Source organism: Amblyraja radiata, chromosome X (assembly GCF_010909765.2).
Source record: "Amblyraja radiata isolate CabotCenter1 chromosome X, sAmbRad1.1.pri, whole genome shotgun sequence".
NCBI lineage: Eukaryota > Metazoa > Chordata > Chondrichthyes > Rajiformes > Rajidae > Amblyraja > Amblyraja radiata.
This window is the reverse complement of record NC_045999.1, coordinates 10,727,602-10,745,835: the sequence shown is the minus strand read 5'-3', so window position 1 is coordinate 10,745,835 and position 18,234 is coordinate 10,727,602. Positions and strand designations below refer to the sequence as shown.

The 18,234-nt window shown below is 45.4% G+C and overlaps 1 protein-coding gene across 1 annotated transcript; it reads right to left on the bottom strand.

Moving 5' to 3' along the window:
* Positions 1 to 11,534: 11,534 nt before the first annotated feature.
* Positions 11,535 to 14,790, bottom strand: ctxn2 (cortexin 2). Its single transcript, XM_033014859.1, has 2 exons — positions 14,684 to 14,790; positions 11,535 to 12,010 (listed from the first exon to the last, which is right to left on the bottom strand). Exon 2 carries the CDS (start codon positions 11,960 to 11,962, stop codon positions 11,717 to 11,719), a length of 246 nt encoding a protein of 81 aa, XP_032870750.1. The 5' UTR covers positions 11,963 to 12,010; positions 14,684 to 14,790; the 3' UTR covers positions 11,535 to 11,716.
* Positions 14,791 to 18,234: the final 3,444 nt, after the last annotated feature.

Sequence of the window (18,234 nt, the reverse complement as noted above, 5' to 3'; positions counted from 1 at the left end):
TGACAGTAAAACTCTGATAATCCGGCATTCTCGGAACATTGCTGGCACTACACTAGCAGACTTTCTGGATTATTGGATGTTACTCCTATTAATACTCCACAACAAGCTACACGGTAGTATTTTACATTTTTGATAAAACTAATGAGTTTAAAGGGATCAGGAAATACAAAATCTCCAAACTAAAGCTGTCCACAATAAAACAAGGAAGATGTTGGAAACACTCAACAGGTCAGACAGCATCTGTGGAGAGAGAAACAGAGCTAATCTTTCAGTCCGAGACCCTTCGCTGTAATGTTACCTTGGGGCTTTGCCCTCTTAAGGAGCATAAAGGATTCGACAACGTTGTTTAAGAGGGTGAGTGGTGAGGCATAGCGTCAGACAGCACAGAAACATGTGCACCAGCACTCTAGTTCCACCCATAGCTCTTTCTCCACAGCCTTTGATCATTTCCCTCACCATATTTTCATCCACTTCCCTCCACTGTAGAAACTGCCTCTGAAGTGTTTGCAAGCAGTGGACTCCAGATTCCTTCAACATGCAAAATATAAACAATCTTTTCCTCACAGCACTCTTAATTCTCCAACCTTTTAAGTTGCTCTGGCCCACTCAACCCACCAACCTCTCCACAATTTAAGACGAAGGGAAAAGATTTAATTGGAATCTGAGGGGTAACTTTTTCACACAAAGGGTGGTGGATGTATAGAACAAGCTGCCAGAGGAGGTAGTTGAGGACATTTAAGAAGCAGTTAGACAGGTACATGGATAGGGTACACAAAATTGCTGGAGAATTTTGTGCTGAGTTTCTCCAGTAATTTTGTGTACCTTCAATCTTCCAGCATCTGCAGTTCCTTCTTGAACACAGGTACATGGATAGGACAGGTTTGTAGGGATATGGACCAAATGCAGGCAGGTGGGACTAGTGTAGCTGGGACATGTTGGCCGGTGTGCACATTGGGCTGAAGGGCCTGTTTCCATGCTGTATCACTCTATGACTCTAATCCACTCAGTCCATTCCTCACTTTGCTACACTTCTATCAAATCTCCCTCAGCTTCGACTTCTATATAAAAAATACATTCCCAGTTTCTCCAATTTATCCCTGTAATTGTGGTCTCTCATCCCAGGAACCATCCTTGTAGATCTTCTATAAAGCCCTCACACCTTTCATATAATGAGATGACCAGAACTGAACCCAATAGTCCAGTACACACCACAGTATTCATCAAGGCTCCTGGCCAAACTCATTCATCTTCCTGTTTTTCAGTTTGAGGTACATTGCTGTATGTAAGTGCACTGTTAAATAATTATGTGCTTTTTGTTTTGGGGCTTCTTTAAGTTGTGATGAAAGGCACGATATGAATGCAGATACAATCTCCTCTCTTTTCTTGATCTGGCCTTTCCGTAAATCTAATCTTACACCTTGCGCTTGACTGTTAATCTCTTTAAAATCAGCCTAGTTAGCTCTTTCACTTGTTAAACGCTCCTGTCTGGATAGGCCCAGTGAATCAGCCTAGTTAGCTCTTTCACTTGTTAAATGCTCCTGTCTGGATAGGCCCAGGTGGTAGGAAACTGCATCAATGTTCATGAGTATTGTGGGTTGTGAACAATCTGACGCCTGTTCAAAGTCACACTGAAGGTCAACAAGGATGGATCTGTTGTCCACCCACTCTCTGTTTCTGCAGTTGAATGAAATCACGGTGGCATGGTGAATACAGAACAGTCCTGCTGTGATGGAATGGTGGCAAACCTGTGGGACACAGGGCACTGAAGGGCAAAGCACTCATCTGTAACAACTGCAGGCAGACTGGAAGGAACAGATAGTTTAGTTTAGTTTAGAGATAGTTTAAATATTATTCCCTTATCATGTATTGAGACACTGTAAATGATAGATTGTAATCATGTATTGCCTTTCTGCTGACTGGTTAGCACACAACAAAAAGCTTTTCACTGTACCTCGGTACACGTGACAATAAACTAAACTGAACTGAACTAAGCCAATGTAAATATTGGTTTAGCAGTGGCCTAGGGGAGCAGCGAATGGGAGCATTGGGATCAGGACCTGAGAGTGACAGCGCAGGGACTGGACCGCTGGTAAGTTGGGGTGAAAAACATCCCGAGCTGAGTGCCCAGTCAATAGGGTTTCCAAAGTTCATTAGTAGATTATCATCAAACGTCTGGTTGGGTTTGCGACACACACAGAATTGTGCCGGTTTACAGAACATAGAACAGCACAGACAGCACAGGAACAGGTCTTCCAACACACAATGTCCTCCTTTCCTTGATCATCATTGCTTTTTGCATCTTTCATTAGTTTGTTCTATATCACTGTCTATATCAGGTTCCCTTTCCCCTGACTCTCAGCCTGAAGAAGGATCCCAACCCGAAACATCACCTATACCTTTTCTTCAGAGATGCTGCCTGACCCGCTGAGTTACTCCAGCTTTTTTCAGTCTATCTTTAGTTTAGTTTAGTTTAGAGATAAAGTGGACAAACAGGCTCTTTGGCCCAACGAGTTCGTGCCAACCAGTGATTCCCTGTACTCTAGCACTATCCTACACACACTAGGGACTATTCATAATTTTACCAAGCCAATTAGCCTACAAACCTGTACGTCTTTGGAGAGTGGGAGGAAACCAGAGCTCCCAGAGAAAACCCAAGTAGTTCACAGGAAGAACTTACAAACTCCATACAGACAGCACCCATAATGAGGATCGAACCCAGGTCTCTGGCTCTGTAAGACAGCAATTCTACCGCTGCGCCACTGAGCCGGTCGCTCTATGTCTGTGATGAAGCTGTGGGTCAGTAAATAATCAGTCTGAAGGAGGGTCCTGACCTGAAACATTACTTATCCACATTCTCCAGAGATGCTGCCGTTACTTCGGCACTCTGTGTCCTTTTAATTAATTAGTTTTCATTCTCACTGCGCTGTCACTTCCATTGGTCTGTGGTCTTCGGAAGTACAATCTGTGACAGTGAACTTTGGCAACGTGCGATGTGCAGATTGGCTTTCAGTCCGTTCCCAAGTCACACTTTGACAATATTCAGCCATTTCACCACAAAGATATTTGGTGGATAAAAAAAATCGCATTTAAATATTGAGTTTTCAAAGCAACAGTTCAAGTGCAAATTATTACATTGCAACAGTTGCAACCTAATAGACAAATCCATCACTGTCACTTGTGTTAGTAGAAAATAAGGAATGTGTGCGTTTTCCCATAACAGTGGGCCATTCTGTTTGACTTAAACTATAAACCCTTCATTGTAAACTGTCAACGTCTCCTGGCTCTGACGTCCGATGAGCCATTAAATAACAATTAATTTGCCACAAGTTTTAAACATAACACTGAAATAAAGGTTAAATATTAATAATTGTCTCAAATTAACCTAAGGTAATGAAATAACGATTTGGGAGGTCAGAGTCTTTTACTTAGGGTAAGGGAATCAAAAACTAAAGGACACTTTAATTCTCCTTTCCATTCCTACACAAACCTTTCTGTCCTCGGTCTCCTCCATTGTGAGATTGAGGCTAAATGCAAATTGGAGGAACAGCATCTCATATTTCGCTTGGTCAGTTTACAGCCCAGTGATATCAATCTTGATTTCTCTCACTTCAGGTAGCCCCGGCATTCCCTCTCTCTCTATCCCTCCCTCACCCAAGTCGCACCAGCTTCTCATTTTCACCCTACAAACAGTTTACAATGGCCTGTTTCCTTTATCATTGTTACTTTTTTGTATATCTTTCATTCATTGTTTTTTTATCTCTCCACATCACCGTCTATATCAGATTCAGATTCAGATTCAGATTCAGATTCAATTTTAATTGTCATTGTCAGTGTACAGTACAGAGACAACGAAATGCATTTAGCATCTCCCTGGAAGAGCGACATAGCAAATGATTTAAATCACCGTCTTTATCTCTCATTTCCCTTATCCTTAACCAGCCTGAAGAAGGGTTTCGACCCGAATAGTCACCCATTTTGGATGTAACTAAGAAAATGGACAAGGGAGAGCCAGTGTATGTAGTATACCTGGACTTTCAGAAAGCTTTTGATAAGGTCCCACATAGGAGATTAGTGGGCAAAATTAGAGCACATGGTATTGGGGGTCAGGTACTGACGGATAGAAAATTGGCTGGCAGACAGGAAACAAAGAGTAGGGATAAACGGGTCCCTTTCGGAATGGCAGGCAGTGACTAGTGGGGTGCCGCAAGGCTCGGTGCTGGGACCGCAGCTATTTACAATATACATCAATGATTTAGATGAAGGGATTAAAAGTAACATTAACTAATCTTCAGATGACACAAAGCTGGGTGGCTGTGAGGAGGATGCTTTGAGGATGCAGGGTGATTTGGACAGGTTGGATAAGTGGGCAGATGCAGTTTAATGTGGATAAATGTGAGGTTATCCATTTTGGTGGCAAGAACAGGAAGGCAGATTATTATCTGAATGGTGTCAAGTTAGGAAAAAAAAGGAAGTATAACGAGACCTGGGTGTCCTTGTTCATCAGTCACTGAAAGTAAGCATGCAGGTACAGCAGGCAGTGAAGAAAGCTGATGGCATGTTGGTCTTCATAACAAGAGGAGTTGAGTATAGGAGCAACGAGGTCCTTCTGCAGTTGTACAGAGCCCCGGTGAGACCACACCTGGAGTATTGTGTGCAGTTTTGGTCTCCAAATTTGAGGAAGGACGTTCTTGCTATTGAGGGAGAGCAGAGTAGGTTCACGAGGTTAATTCCCAGGATGGCGGGACTGTCATATCTTGAAAGAATGGAGTGACTGGGCTTGTATACTCTGGAATTTAGAAGGATGAGAGGGTATCTTATTGAAACATATAAGATTATTAAGGGACTGGACACGCTAGAGGCAGGAAACATGTTCCCGATGTTGGGAGAGTCCAGAACCAGGGGCCACAGTTTAAGAATAAAGGGTAGGCCATTTAGAACGGAGATGAGGAAAAACAATATCACCCAGAAAGTTGTGAATCTGTGGAATTCTCTGCCTCAGAAGGCAGTGGAGGCCGTACTCTGGATGCTTTCAAGAGAGAGTTAGATAGAGCTCTTAAAGATAGCGGAGTCAAGGGATATAGGGAGAAGGCAGGAACGGGGTACTGATTGTGGATGATCAGTCATGATCACATTGAATGGCGGTGCTGGCTCAAAGGGCCGAATGGCCTACTCCTGCACCTATCTATATTACTAAATCTCTGATCTTGACCACTTTTGGCCCACTGTGCTGCGATTTCCGACAGAACGCCGCCACCCACATCCGTCATTTTTGGCCACCTCGCTCAGAGCCCTCCCCCGCCTTACGGGTGTGGAGGATATTTCCCATCGATGACAAATCAGAGAGATATTAATGTTTTTTTTAAAATCACCATTCTCTCTGCTGCCCCTGCTGGAGGTAGGGGGAGGGACTATAAAACCAGGAAGTGGTGTGCCTCACCCAGTCTCTGGAAGGTGGATGAAGCCAAGGGTCACGCCTCTCTGAGCTCTGAATAACGCTGAAGAAATGTCTACACAACTGAGTACCCTTAATGTGGTTTGAAAATGGAAATATGATTTGTTTGAAGTAAAAAGGTACTGCTTGAAATGGTTGTTTGGGTGCTTAGGCTTGAAGTTGAAAGGCACTACTTACTGCAAATGGTGGCTTGGATGCTTTGGCTTGAAGTTGAAAGGCACTACTTACTGCAAATGGTGGCTTGGGTGCTTTGGCTTAAAGTTGAAAGGCATTACTTACTGCAAATGGTGGCTTGGGAGCTTTGGCTTGAGGTTGAAAGGCACTACTTACTGCAAATGGTGGCTTGGGTGCTTTGCTTGAAATTGAAAGGCACTACTTACTGCAAATGGTGGCTTGGGTGCTTTGGCTTGAAGTTGAAAGGCACTACTTACTGCAAATGGTGGCGGATGATTTGTCTTGAAGTTGAAAGGCACTTCTTACTGCAAATGGTGGCATGAAGTTGAAAGGCACTACTTACTGCAAATGGTGGCTTGGGAGCTTTGGCTTGAAGTTTAAAATATTCACCATTCTCTCTGCTGCCCCTGCTGGAGGTAGGAGGAGGGACTATAAAACCAGGAAGTGGTGTGCCTCACCCAGTCTCTGGAAGATGGATGAAGCCAAAGGTCATGTCTCTCTGAGCTCTGAATAACACTGAACAAATGTCTACACAACTGTGAGTACCCTTAATGTGGTTTGAAAATGAAAATATGGTTTGTTTGAAGTAAAAAGGCACTGCCTGAAATGGTTGTTTGGGTGCTTTGGCTTGAAGTTGAAAGGCACTACTTACTGCAAATGGTGGCTTGGGTGCTTTGACTTGAAGTTGAAAGGCACTACTTACTGCAAACGGTGGCTTGAGAGCTTTGGTTTGAAGTTGAAAGGCACTACTTACTGCAAATGGTGGCGGGTGATTTGGCTTGAAGTTGAAAGGCACTTCTTACTGCAAATGGTGGCGGGTGCTTTGGCTTGAAGTTGAAAGGCACTACTTACTGCAAATGGTCGCTTGGGTGCTTTGGCTTGAAGTTGAAAGTCACTATTTACTGCAAATGGTGGCATGAAGTTGAAAGGCACTACTTACTGCAAATGGCGGCTTGGGTGCTTTGGCTTGAAGTTGAAAGGCACTACTTACTGCAAATGGCGGCTTGGGTGCTTTGGCTTGAAGTTAAAAGGCACTACTGCAAATGCACTTATTTCCTGTTTGCACTCTAAATTGATTTTAGATAAAACGCTACCACTTACGGCTGTGAATTTTGGCCATCTTATTCAGTCCCCGTCCGCTGAGCAGGTGCAGAGAATTCTTCCCATCAATGAAAAATAAAAGTGTTATTAGTGTTTAAAAAATGTTGAGAATCTCTCTCCTGTCAATCACGCCATGAAAGCCACACCTTTTCCGGTGGGAGGGGGAGGGGTTATAAAACCCAGAAGTGTGGGTGTGGCTCAGTCTCTGCATGATGGGGGAGGGAGAGGTCACGACTGTCTGAGCTGTGAATCAACTGAACACACTGAATGTCTACTGAACTGTGAGTTTGGTGTTTTGTGTGGTTTTATGGTGGTTTCACCCTGCATTAAATGGTATGAAGCTGCATTTGAATTTGGTGGCCTTGCATCCTGCTTGAAGTGGTATGAAACTGCACTGAATTTGGTGGCCTTGCACCCTGCTTGAAGTGGTAGGTAACTGCACTTGAATTCAGTGGCCTTGCACCCTGCTTGAAATGGTAGGAACATGGATTTGAATTTGGTGGCCTTGCACCCTGCTTGCAATGTAGTCATGAGTCAACTGCCAGCCCACCAGCCGGGAGTGAGCTGCCAGCAGATCAGGCTTGAGGGACTGAGCTGCCACCCCAAGAACCCATACCAGCACTCCTAAAAGCCCCCCCACTGGCCACCAATATTGGGAATTGGTGGCGAGGTAGAATATTGCGTCGGGGGACCAGCCCTCCCGTGTGAACATGGGACCCAACGGGTCCCACTTAGTCTAGTTATCTATTGTATTCCTTCTCTCCAGAGATGCTGCCTGCCCCGCTGAGTTACTCCAGTGTCTATCTTCGGTTTCAACCAGCATCTGCAGTTGCTTCTTACACAAAAACTAAAGGACATAGTTTGAAGGTGAGAGGGGAAAGATTTAATAGGAATCTGAGGGGCAACTATTTTACACAGAACAAGTTGGGTATACGGAACAAGCTGCTGGAGGAGTTAGTTAAGGCAGGTACTACAACAGCATTGAAAAGAAACTTGGACAGATACATGGATAGGAAAGGTTTGGAGTTATATGGTCCAAACGCCGGCAAATGGGATTTGCTTAGTTGGGGCATCTTGGTGGTATTGGACGTTGGGCCAAAGGGCCTGTTTTCGTGTATGTCATTGCTGCCAGTTGCCCATCTCAGCTGATACAGCAAGTTTAGAGATACAGCATGGAAATAGGCCCTTCAGCCCTTTGAAGCCACACTGACCATCGATCACCCGTTCACATTAATACTAATGTTATTCCACTTTCACATCCACTCCCTGCACACTAGGGACAATTTACAGAGGCCAATTAACTAACAAACCTGCACATCTTTGAGATGTGGGAGGAAACCGGAGCACCTGGAGGAAACCCATGTGGTCACAGGGTAAACGTACAAACACCACACAGACAACACCCGAGGTCAGAATCGAACCTGGGTCTCTGACGCTGCGAGGCCTGTCAGAGGCAGGGGACTGAACGCCACAGTATGAACTATTGAGGATTCCAAGAAGCTGACAGAGCAGCAGCCGAGTTTGCTGAAAATACTCAGCCAGTTGTGCAGCATCAGTGAAGAAAGAAACAGTAATGAAGCAACCTGCAGGGGTGTACGTGGGGGAGAAAACTGAAGGAAGCAAACTAAAGAGAAGAAAACCAATTAGCCCCAAATAGCTCTTTGAGCAAAACACAAAGTGCTTGGGAACTCAACAGGCTAGCATCATCTGTGGAGGGAATGGACAGGCAATGTATCGGATCAAGACCCCACTTCACACTGCTCAGGAGTCCAGCATTGGCATTTCCTTATGTGCTCTATATTGAGTTCAACTGCATCTTCTCATGTTTCTCAATGCTCCAGCCTCAACACGGGTAATGACCTCCCCACCATCGAAGGGATCTACAGGAGGCACCTCCTCAAGAAGGAAGCCAGCATCATCAGGGACCCACACCACCCTGGCCACACTCTCATTTCACTCCTGCCATCGGGAAGAAGGTATAGGAGCCTGAAAACTGTAACGTCCAGGTTCAGGAGCAGCTTCTTCCCAACAAACATCAGGCTATTAAACTCTACAACCTCCAAGTAAGCTCCAAACTACAAACTTGGGAGGCATTGTTTATGTCTTGGTTTTATTAGTGTCTGTGTGTGTGTTTGTATATATATATATACATTAAGGTGTGATATTATGGTATGGTGTGATATTCTGGTGTTTATCATGGTACGATATACATTAGGTATGTATATTTTTTGTCATATGTCCCAGATAGAACAATGAAATTCTTACTTGCTGCAGCACAGCAGAATATGTAAACATAGTACTGTAAACAATATAATAAATGAGAAAAATAAGTTCAGTGTGTGTATATATACATATATATAAACAGATATTTATAGATATAGTAGACGACCCATGGACTCCTTGGGTCCCCGTTGTGACGCAAGTCTAATACGGAAGTATTAGATCAAAATGGCGATCTCAAAATGGCACTGGGCCCGGCAACTCTCCCCCAACTGCACAGGCACGACTGACAGGCCCGGAAAGTGGGAGTGCACTGCGCATGTGCGACTGCCACCCTTTGGGTCCCCATTGTGATGTCAGTCAAGTACACACAGAAGTATAAGACTTGTCCAGTTCACAATATAAAGTTAATTAGAGTTTATTAGGTGAATTACTTTGTAAAATAGAACAAAACTTGATGGACCCATGTTGGGTCCCCGTTGTGACGCCAGTCAAAATGGCGATCTGAAAATGGCGGCGGGCCCGGCATGTGGGAACGTAGTGCCGCTCACGGTATAAAATAAATTCAAGTTTATAAAGAGAAAAACGTTGTAAGATCGAACGATACTTGCTACTGCACACCCCAGGTAAATGGTGAGTAAGGCGCCCCTAAAATTGTTGCATTATCGTGAACCGATTTGGTTGTATTTCGGGAACATACATACATACAAGATGAGACTTTTAGTTACATATAGATTTACACACATATATAGGTACACATGGGTACACATAAAAAGAGACAATAATAACAATAATGGTCTATGTAGTTCAGGTCTTATTTGAGGTTGTAGTGTTTAGTAGCCTAATGATTGTATATGTTTACATATCTGTTGTGCTCCTGCAAGTAAGAATTTTATGGTTCTGTTTCAAGACAAATTACAATAAAACACTCTCCTTTCAAGAAGCAGAATAGTCTCTTGATTCGTTGGACGATGTTTGCTTCATTTACTGCTCGCTCCTGGACCTGTTGAGAAAACAACCCCCTCCCCTTGATTCAGAATGGACACAATCCAAACAATGGCAGAACAGAAAGCTTGTCTTTCACACGGTCAGAGCGTCTCAGAGCATTTCACAGCTGGGGAAGCAGTTTGGAAACGCATCCCTGTTGTTTTCTAGGCCAAAGCAGCAGCCAATTTGCACACAGCAGGATCTCAGGTGTAGTAATAAGATAGACCAAGGGCTCCTGCCTGTGTTGTTGTTACCAAGGTCACATTGAAACCACTGAAAATAAGACCAACTTCTGAAAAATCTTACGACACCAGAGGCAAGAAGAAAACTCTGACCTTTACAGAGCAAGGTTTGTGTACAATCTAGAAAACCCATTAAAGATTTTTATATATAGTAGGTAAAATCCTTCACAATTTTACACTGCCCTGACTTTGGTTTATTCTCAGTTTTATCTGGCTGGATCTTCGCATGATGTTAATTGCCAATATCCTTCTCTCATTCAGAAACATACAATGGAAAAGCACACGCTGTCATCAGCAACGCTTAGCCACTTTAATATTGCTCTCATGCTTACCCTGTTAACACTTAAAGTTACAAATCTGTACAAAATGATTAATATATAAGCAAAACATAACGGACAGAGATGGATGGACAATATCATCAGTTCAGTCTTTCAAAAGATTGTATATCAGAAAATGAACAATAATGTTAATTTATTGGACATTAGACGGCAACAGTTGTAATACTAGACCACATATATCAATCAATCAATCAACCTTTATTGTCAACCTTTATTCTTGCAAAGCAACAGTTGTGCAGTGCAAAATGAGAAGACGTTTCCCAGGGAATACCGGAGCATCGCACATAAAACTTAAACATTTCACACATAAAATAAAAACAATAAAAACAATCCAGTCCCTGATAAAATAGTACGAATAGTTAAAAAGTGCAGGTAAAAACAGCAACATTAAAATACAAGTAAATATGTTACTGATAACTTTGAACTTATCTCCACAACATACACTGAACTGGTTCTAACCCCTTTACTGAATAATAGTCTATGCACAAATAGAGATACTATCAGTCAGACCATAGATGGCTGCTCTATAAGGCAGATTAGTTTAGTTTAGAGATATTTTGGAAACAGAGATAGTTTAGAGATACAGCATGGAAACAGGCCCTTCAGCCCATGAGTCCACGCCGAGCGTCCATCGCCCATTCACACTAGTTCTATGTTATCCCAATTTGTATCTTACACACTGGGGGCAATTTACAGAGGCCAGTTAACCAACAAACCTGCAGGTATTTACGGTGTGGGAGGAAGCCGGAGCATCTGGAGGAAACCCACGTGGTCACAGAGAGAACAATACAAACTCCACACGGATAGCATCCGGGGTCAGGCTTTAGAGATGTAGCGCAGAAACAGGCCCCTCGGCCCACCAAGACCGCGGCAACCAATGATCACCACATACACCACCCTACACACACTAGGGACAATTTATCACAATTTACCAAAGCCAATTCACCTACAAACCTGTACGTCTTTGGAATGTGGGAGGAAACTGGAGAAAACCCACATGGTCACAGGGAGAACGTACAAACTCCGTACAGACAGCACTCGAGGTCAGGATTGAACCCAGGTCTCTGGCGCTGTGAGGCAGCAGCTGAACCCGCTGTGCCCCCATTAAGAGTCGGGTGCGATTCGACGGATGGACGAGGAGCGTCCTCGCTCCGGGAGGTGGTGTGAGCACCGCGGCACGTCTGTCTCTCCATCGGTCCAATTCACGCCAACACATACTCAAAGGTGCCTTTCTCCAACCCGTCCATGCCATTGGCCCAGGTGGAGGAGGGCATGCTGCTGTAAGGGTCCAAGAGGATTCGGAAACAGCGCACAATGAGCAGGCCCAGGAAAAGGAACAAGATGCCGACAAAGGCAAAGGCGGCTTTCTGCTCCAGGGTGAGAGGGTGAGTGTGGATCGAGCTGCTTGTGCCGATACCCAGGGAGCTGTTGTAGTGATTGTTGATCATTGTTACGGGGTTAAAGCCTCGTGGGAACTGGCAGCATCACGGTGAAATCTATTAGAATTAAAAATATTTCTGTTAGCACAAAGAATTCAGCTGCAAAAACACGTAGGAACAAGGAACTGCAGGTGTTAGTTAATACACAAAAAGACACAGAGTGCTGGAGTAACTCAGCATGTCAGGCAGGATCTGTGGAGAACATGGGTAGGTGACGTTTCGTGCTGAGACCCTCTTCAGCTGGAAAATGTAGAGTGAACACTGGCAGGTTGAACTACCACCCGAAACGTCAAACCTGCCTCTCCACAACGCCAGCTGATTGGCGCAGTACTCCAGCATCTCTGTTTAACATCATTATGCAGAAGACACACTGCCCGTTCAAAACGTACAAGACGTGAACTCTGTCACAAACTACACCCTTGCTGGGTAGCAGTCACACCAACATCAGGAAAAGGCAAAACATAGTGCGGTCGCCCCCTCCTGGTTAAGTTTAAAACAGCTGGTAAACTTTAGTTACTCGTTGTTAAACTGGTGAGTTAAGCAGCAGTTTACCAGATCTGTTCAGTGAAGAAAAGGGAGAGGGCGGGGGAGGGGAGAGGGACGAGGGTGCAATGGATGTGATGACACAGAGAGGGATAGTATGGGGAAGGGGGAGGTTAGTCTGCAGTGGGATAGAGTGGGGGGGACCACTGGAATTGGATGGGGAAATTAGGGACAGGATGGAAAATGGCAAGTGGGAGTGGATCAGGAATGGATAGAGTGAGGAGGAACATGGATAGGACAGGGAATGGGCAGAAGAGTGAGGGACTGGATGGGGAGAGATAGAAGATGGCGATGGGATGGGCAGGGACAGTACGAGGGTTTGTGGTGAAGAAGGGAGAGGATCAAGAGGAACGGGATGGGGAGGGCATACAATGAAGGGACAAGATGAAAGGAAGAAGAAAGTGGGATGAAGGTAGGATAGATGTTTAGGGTGAAGAGGGATAGATTGTCAACTGATGGGAATATAAGAAAGTACAGAAATGAAAGGATGGAAGGGTATCCACGGTGCCTCAGGAAGGCCGTCAGCATCCACAAAGACTCCTCACACCCTTGTAATAGTCTGTTCGAACTCCTACCTTCTGGCAGACGTTACAAGGCCTTCTACGCCCGCACCTCCAGACTCAGGAACAGCTTCATCCCCAGAGCTATAGTGGCTCTGAACCGGCCCTGCTGAGTGGCCCCCTCCCCCCCCCCCCCCCCCCCCCCCCCTCCCATGAACTGTCTCCCTCGGATGGTCACGTCGCACATCGACCCGGCACAGACCTAGTTGCACTTTAGACTGTTTTACTGTTCTTTTTTATAAATCATGTTTCTTAGGGTATCTAAATTTTATCTAAATGTTATTAGCTGTTTAAGTTATGACATCGGATGGAAGCTGCATACCAAATCTCGTTGCGCTTATGTGCAATGACAATAAAAGATATTATTATTAGTATTATTATTATTATTATAATCTGAAGGCAGAGAATAGGAACGATTAGGGTACGAGAGAGGAATGGCAAAGGAAATAATTGAGAAGGACTGAATGGGAAGAGATAGGATAGAGAAATATTGGGATGGCTGGAATAGGGAGGTAGTGAATGAGAATAATAGTGAGGAAAAGGAAATAGGATAAGGAGGTAGGAGATACACTGGGATGGGATGGGGAAAATACATGGGATAGGAAAGAAATAAGATATGAAATGAAATGGTGGAGGGGCATTATATAGCAATGAAAATGGCAGAGGATGGTTTGGGATCAGAGTGGACGAAGGGACAAGGGAAAGGTTAGGATGTAGAAAGGGAGAGAGTTAGGATGGGGAAAGATAGGATGGTACGGGAAAGGACAGTTGGAGCATGGGATCAGATCAGGAAGAAACGGGATGGGAAGTGATAGAATGTTGAGAGAATGGAAGTTGTGGGAAGAGTCTGAGGTAGGTTTACTCTAGGGGAGAGAGTGAGGGGGAGTTGGGGTGAGATGAAGAGGGATATAAGGAGATAGGTAGGATGGGGATAGGTTGTAGAACTAGCATAAATAGGGGGAGATGGGAGGGAGAGTGACGGTAAAGAAGGGGTGAGAAAGGGATGGGAGGAGGAGGGGGGGAGATGAGGAGTGGGCGAGAGTGATTTGGATGGGGGAGGGATGTGGTGCGAGAGAGATATGGGGATTGGGGAGGGAGAGATCGGGAAGGAGGAAGGTGATCGGGGGGACGAGCACGGATTCATCTCCGGCCGTGAAGCAGCGTCCAGCTCCGCTGACCTGTTGCGCATCTCCCGCCCAGCGCCGGCGGCTCAATGTCCGCTGCAGCTGCAGCCCTTGCGGCCGCTCCCCTCCCTCCCTTCCCACCCTCCATCCATCCCTCCCTCCTTCCCTCCCTCCATCCCCACCCTCCATCCATCCCTCTATCCATCCCTCCCTCCCTCCCTCCTTCCCTCCATCCATCCCCACCCTCCATCCCTCTATCCCTCCCTCCCTCCTTCCACCCCCACCCTCCATCCATCCCTCTATCCATCCCTCCCTCCCTCCCTCCTTCCCTCCTTCCATCCCCACCCTCCATCCCTCCCTCCCTCCATCCATCCCTCCCTCCCTCCTTCCATCCCCACCCTCCATCCATCCCTCCCTCCCTCCTTCCCTCCCTCCTTCCATCCCCACCCTCCATCCATCCCTCTATCCATCCCTCCATCCCTCTCTCCCGGCCGGGGACCCACCTTCCGGAGCGGCGACTCGGGCCAAACTTTGTCCGTCGCCCGCGGTCTCCGGAGCCGAGCCCGGCTGGGGCAACGCGGCGACCGCCGAGCTCCGTGGAGAGAGGGAGGGAGGGAGGGAGGGAGCAAAGATCTTATAGCAGGTGGTCCTCTGCTATAGGATCTTTGGGAGGGAGGGAGAGAGAGAGAGAGAGGGAGAAAGAAAGGGAGATGGGAGGGAGGGAGGGAGGTGTATCCGCACCTAATGCGCCTCGTCCGCCGCCTCCTTGTTGCACTTTACTCGAGTCTGCAGCTTGTATCAATGTTTCCTCCCGCCGCACACGTGGGCAGGTAACCCGGGGCGGCGCCGGCACCCCCTCCCCCCCTCCCCCTCCTCTACTCGCCCCCTTTACTCTCCCTTCCTCTCCTCCTCGACGTTCCCTCCCTCCCTCCCTCCCCTACACTCCCTCCCCCCCGACTCTCCCTCTCTCATTCTCTCTCCTTCCGTCTTTCCACTCTCCCCCGATTCTCTCCCTTTTCGTTCTTCCTTCACCTTTTCTGTGCCCCTGGTGATTTTATATACCTCTATAATATAAAGTCTCCCCCCATCCTAAAGCTCCAGGGGAAAATACCGGTGGAGGCAGGTTCTCTGGATACTTTCAAGAGAGAGCTAGAAATGGCTCTTAAAAATAGCGGAGTCAGGGGATATGGGGAGAAGGCAGGAACGGGGTACTGATTGGGAATGATCAGCCATGATCACATTGAATGGCGGTGCTGGCACGAAGGGCCGAATGGCCTACTCCTGCACCTATTGTTTATTGTCCATTGTAGCTGAAACTCTCCAGACCTAGTAACATCCTGGTAAATTATGTTTTGCACTTTTTCCAGTTTAATGACATTCCCCCCCTACAGCAGAATATACAGTACTCCAAATATGGCCATAACAACATGGTGTTGTAACAAAACACAAAGTGCTGGATAAACTCAGCAGGTCAAGTAGCATCTCCGGAGGACATTGCATCTGCAGTTCTTTGTTCTCCATGTTGTAACATGATGTCCCAACTCCTGTACTCAAAGCACTGACCGATGAAGGCAATGTGCCAAATGCTTTCTTCTGCCTTCTCCCTTCTCCCGATAACCCCTGACACCCATACTAATCAAGAATCTGTCAATCTCCGCCAGAAATATCCATTGACTAATAGGCCTTTCTCACGGGGCGACTTGACGCAAGATGTAACCAGAGTGAAGTGGTCGTGGTCTAGCACGATATCACAAGATATAACGGGGGGTAGATAAAGAGTTCCCACGGGTACTCGGCATTTCTGTTATTTGTGCGAGTGACTTGTCCGTCTCCCAAGCTTTCCCGTTAAATCTTGAATGAACATTGTGAACTGTGAAGTGTTGTTAAATCATCACATGGCACAAATGATGTCACTTTTTTTTAGACAAGCATTACAAGTGCTTTGACACATTGACACATGTTCCATTGGCAATATTGAGACCACCTTTTTAAGAATGGATGTTTTACAGAGAGGTGTAAACATACTAGAAGCGATCGTTCCCTTCACATACAGAGAAAGTTATATGGCATCGCTAAAATCAATATGCATTCCGAGTATTAAATATAATCGTTTATACTCAATGTTAAACGATTACAGATCATAGAAATGTAGTGAGTCGAACGCGATTGTAAACGGCTTATACGGTCCAAATGGGAAAAGCCGGTTTGTGCCAAGTGTATCTGAGTGAGCCGCATACAGAAAACCACTGAAATCTCGAATTCACGAGTTCAGAATTTATAAACAAAGTACTTAGAGAATCATAGGAACAGAAAATAGGTCACATAATTTATATAATAAGTAACCACCATTCCAAAATCAAATAGTATCGAATCAAATGAGTTCAAAAGAGATGGACAAAGCTTGAAAATAATCAGAGGAAATTCCCTGAAACACTCAAATACATCAGTACCGGCAGTTGGTTCCCTAACTGTAGATCGATGTGTTGACAGGGGAAAGTTCTACAAAAGAAAACGAGCTACTTTCTGGGGAATTCCTCCGTCTTGGAAGGGCTTTGAAGAGTTTTTCCCACAATTAAACCAGCTTGTGCCAAATTACATTGGTATAACTCGTCAGACGCATTGTGGCAGCTGCGAACCCTCACAGTTTACATAAAGATAATAGCATCGATATTCGCCAAGGCAGCAACTTTGTTTATCTAAATGCCACTTTTAGTCTCCCGTTGATTTAATCAGTATTAGAAAAAAATAGGACAAAATCACAGGTACATATTCTCTAAACGCTGGTGGCAATTCTACCGAAACTTACCAGACGTTGGAAATAAACACTTCATTTAAAAAGACCTCTTGAAGGCTGCAGATTGCTGGTGAGACACTTTTGGAATGCTCTTTTATATATAAACAGTCTGGAAGCTCCGTAGAGATCGTGTGGGCAGAGAACGACCAGCATGTTCATTCCAGATTACTCACCTTCTGTCCCCTCTGTCCAGCTTCCGGGTTCACCGTTCGCAGGAGTTCCCACGGTAAACGCAAGAGTTATTACGGATATCGCACTGGCCACTACATCCATATAATGTTTCAATGTTCAACCACAAGTGTACAAGTCACTCTTGGAGAAATTCAAGCTTGCTTGAATTTTCTCCCGAGTCAACAAGTTACACGAGTACCTGCCGTTAGCGCCACGGTGGTCCACGAATGCCGTACGGTTATCGTACGAGGTTCCCACGATGTTCAACTCTGGTTACCTCTTGCGTCAAGTCACCCCGTGAGAAAGGCCTATTAGGCTCCACAGACATCTGTGGCAAATAATTCAACAGATTCACCTCCCTCTGACTAAAGAAATTTCTAAATCTCCTTTCTAAAAGTATGTTCTTTTATTCTAAGGCTGTGCCCTCTGATCCTAGACTCTCCCGGCAACATCCTCTCCACATCCATCCTATCCCGGCCTTTATCCGGTAAGTTTCAATAAATTACCCCCTCATCCTTCTAAACCTCAGCGACTATAGGCCCAGTGCCTGTATTTCTGCTCTTGCTCAACGCTCTCTCCACACCTCCCTCTTTCACTTCCACTGCCCTCTGTGGCAATGAATCCTAATTTTTCCTCCTCATTTTGAATCATCCATGAAATCTCATCAAAATGTGTGCATTATCGGTTTCTGAGGTTTTTACTCACCAAAACTCTATCACTTCATACTTCAGTCGCTGCCTCAAAAAGGCTGGCAGCATCATCAAGGACCCACACCATCCTGGCCACACACTCATCTTCAGGTAGAAGGTACAGGAGCCTGAAGGCTGCAACAACCAGGTTCAGAAACAGCTCCTTCCCCACAGCCATCACTCAACTCAAACAAAACTCAGAACATTAATAGCCCATTAACTGTTTATTTGCACTTTATCTGTTTTATTTATTCATGTGTGTATATATTTATACAATGGTATATGGACACACTGGTCTGTTCTGTATTCATGCCTTCTATATTCTGTTGTGCTGAAGCAAAACAAGAATTTCATTGCCCTATCTGGGACACATGACAATAAACTCTCTTGAATCTTGAAT

Coding starts and splice junctions, on each gene's coding strand:
- ctxn2 (XM_033014859.1), bottom strand. CDS start 11,962: ATGATCAACAATCACTACAACAGCTCCCTGGGTATCGGCACAAGCAGC.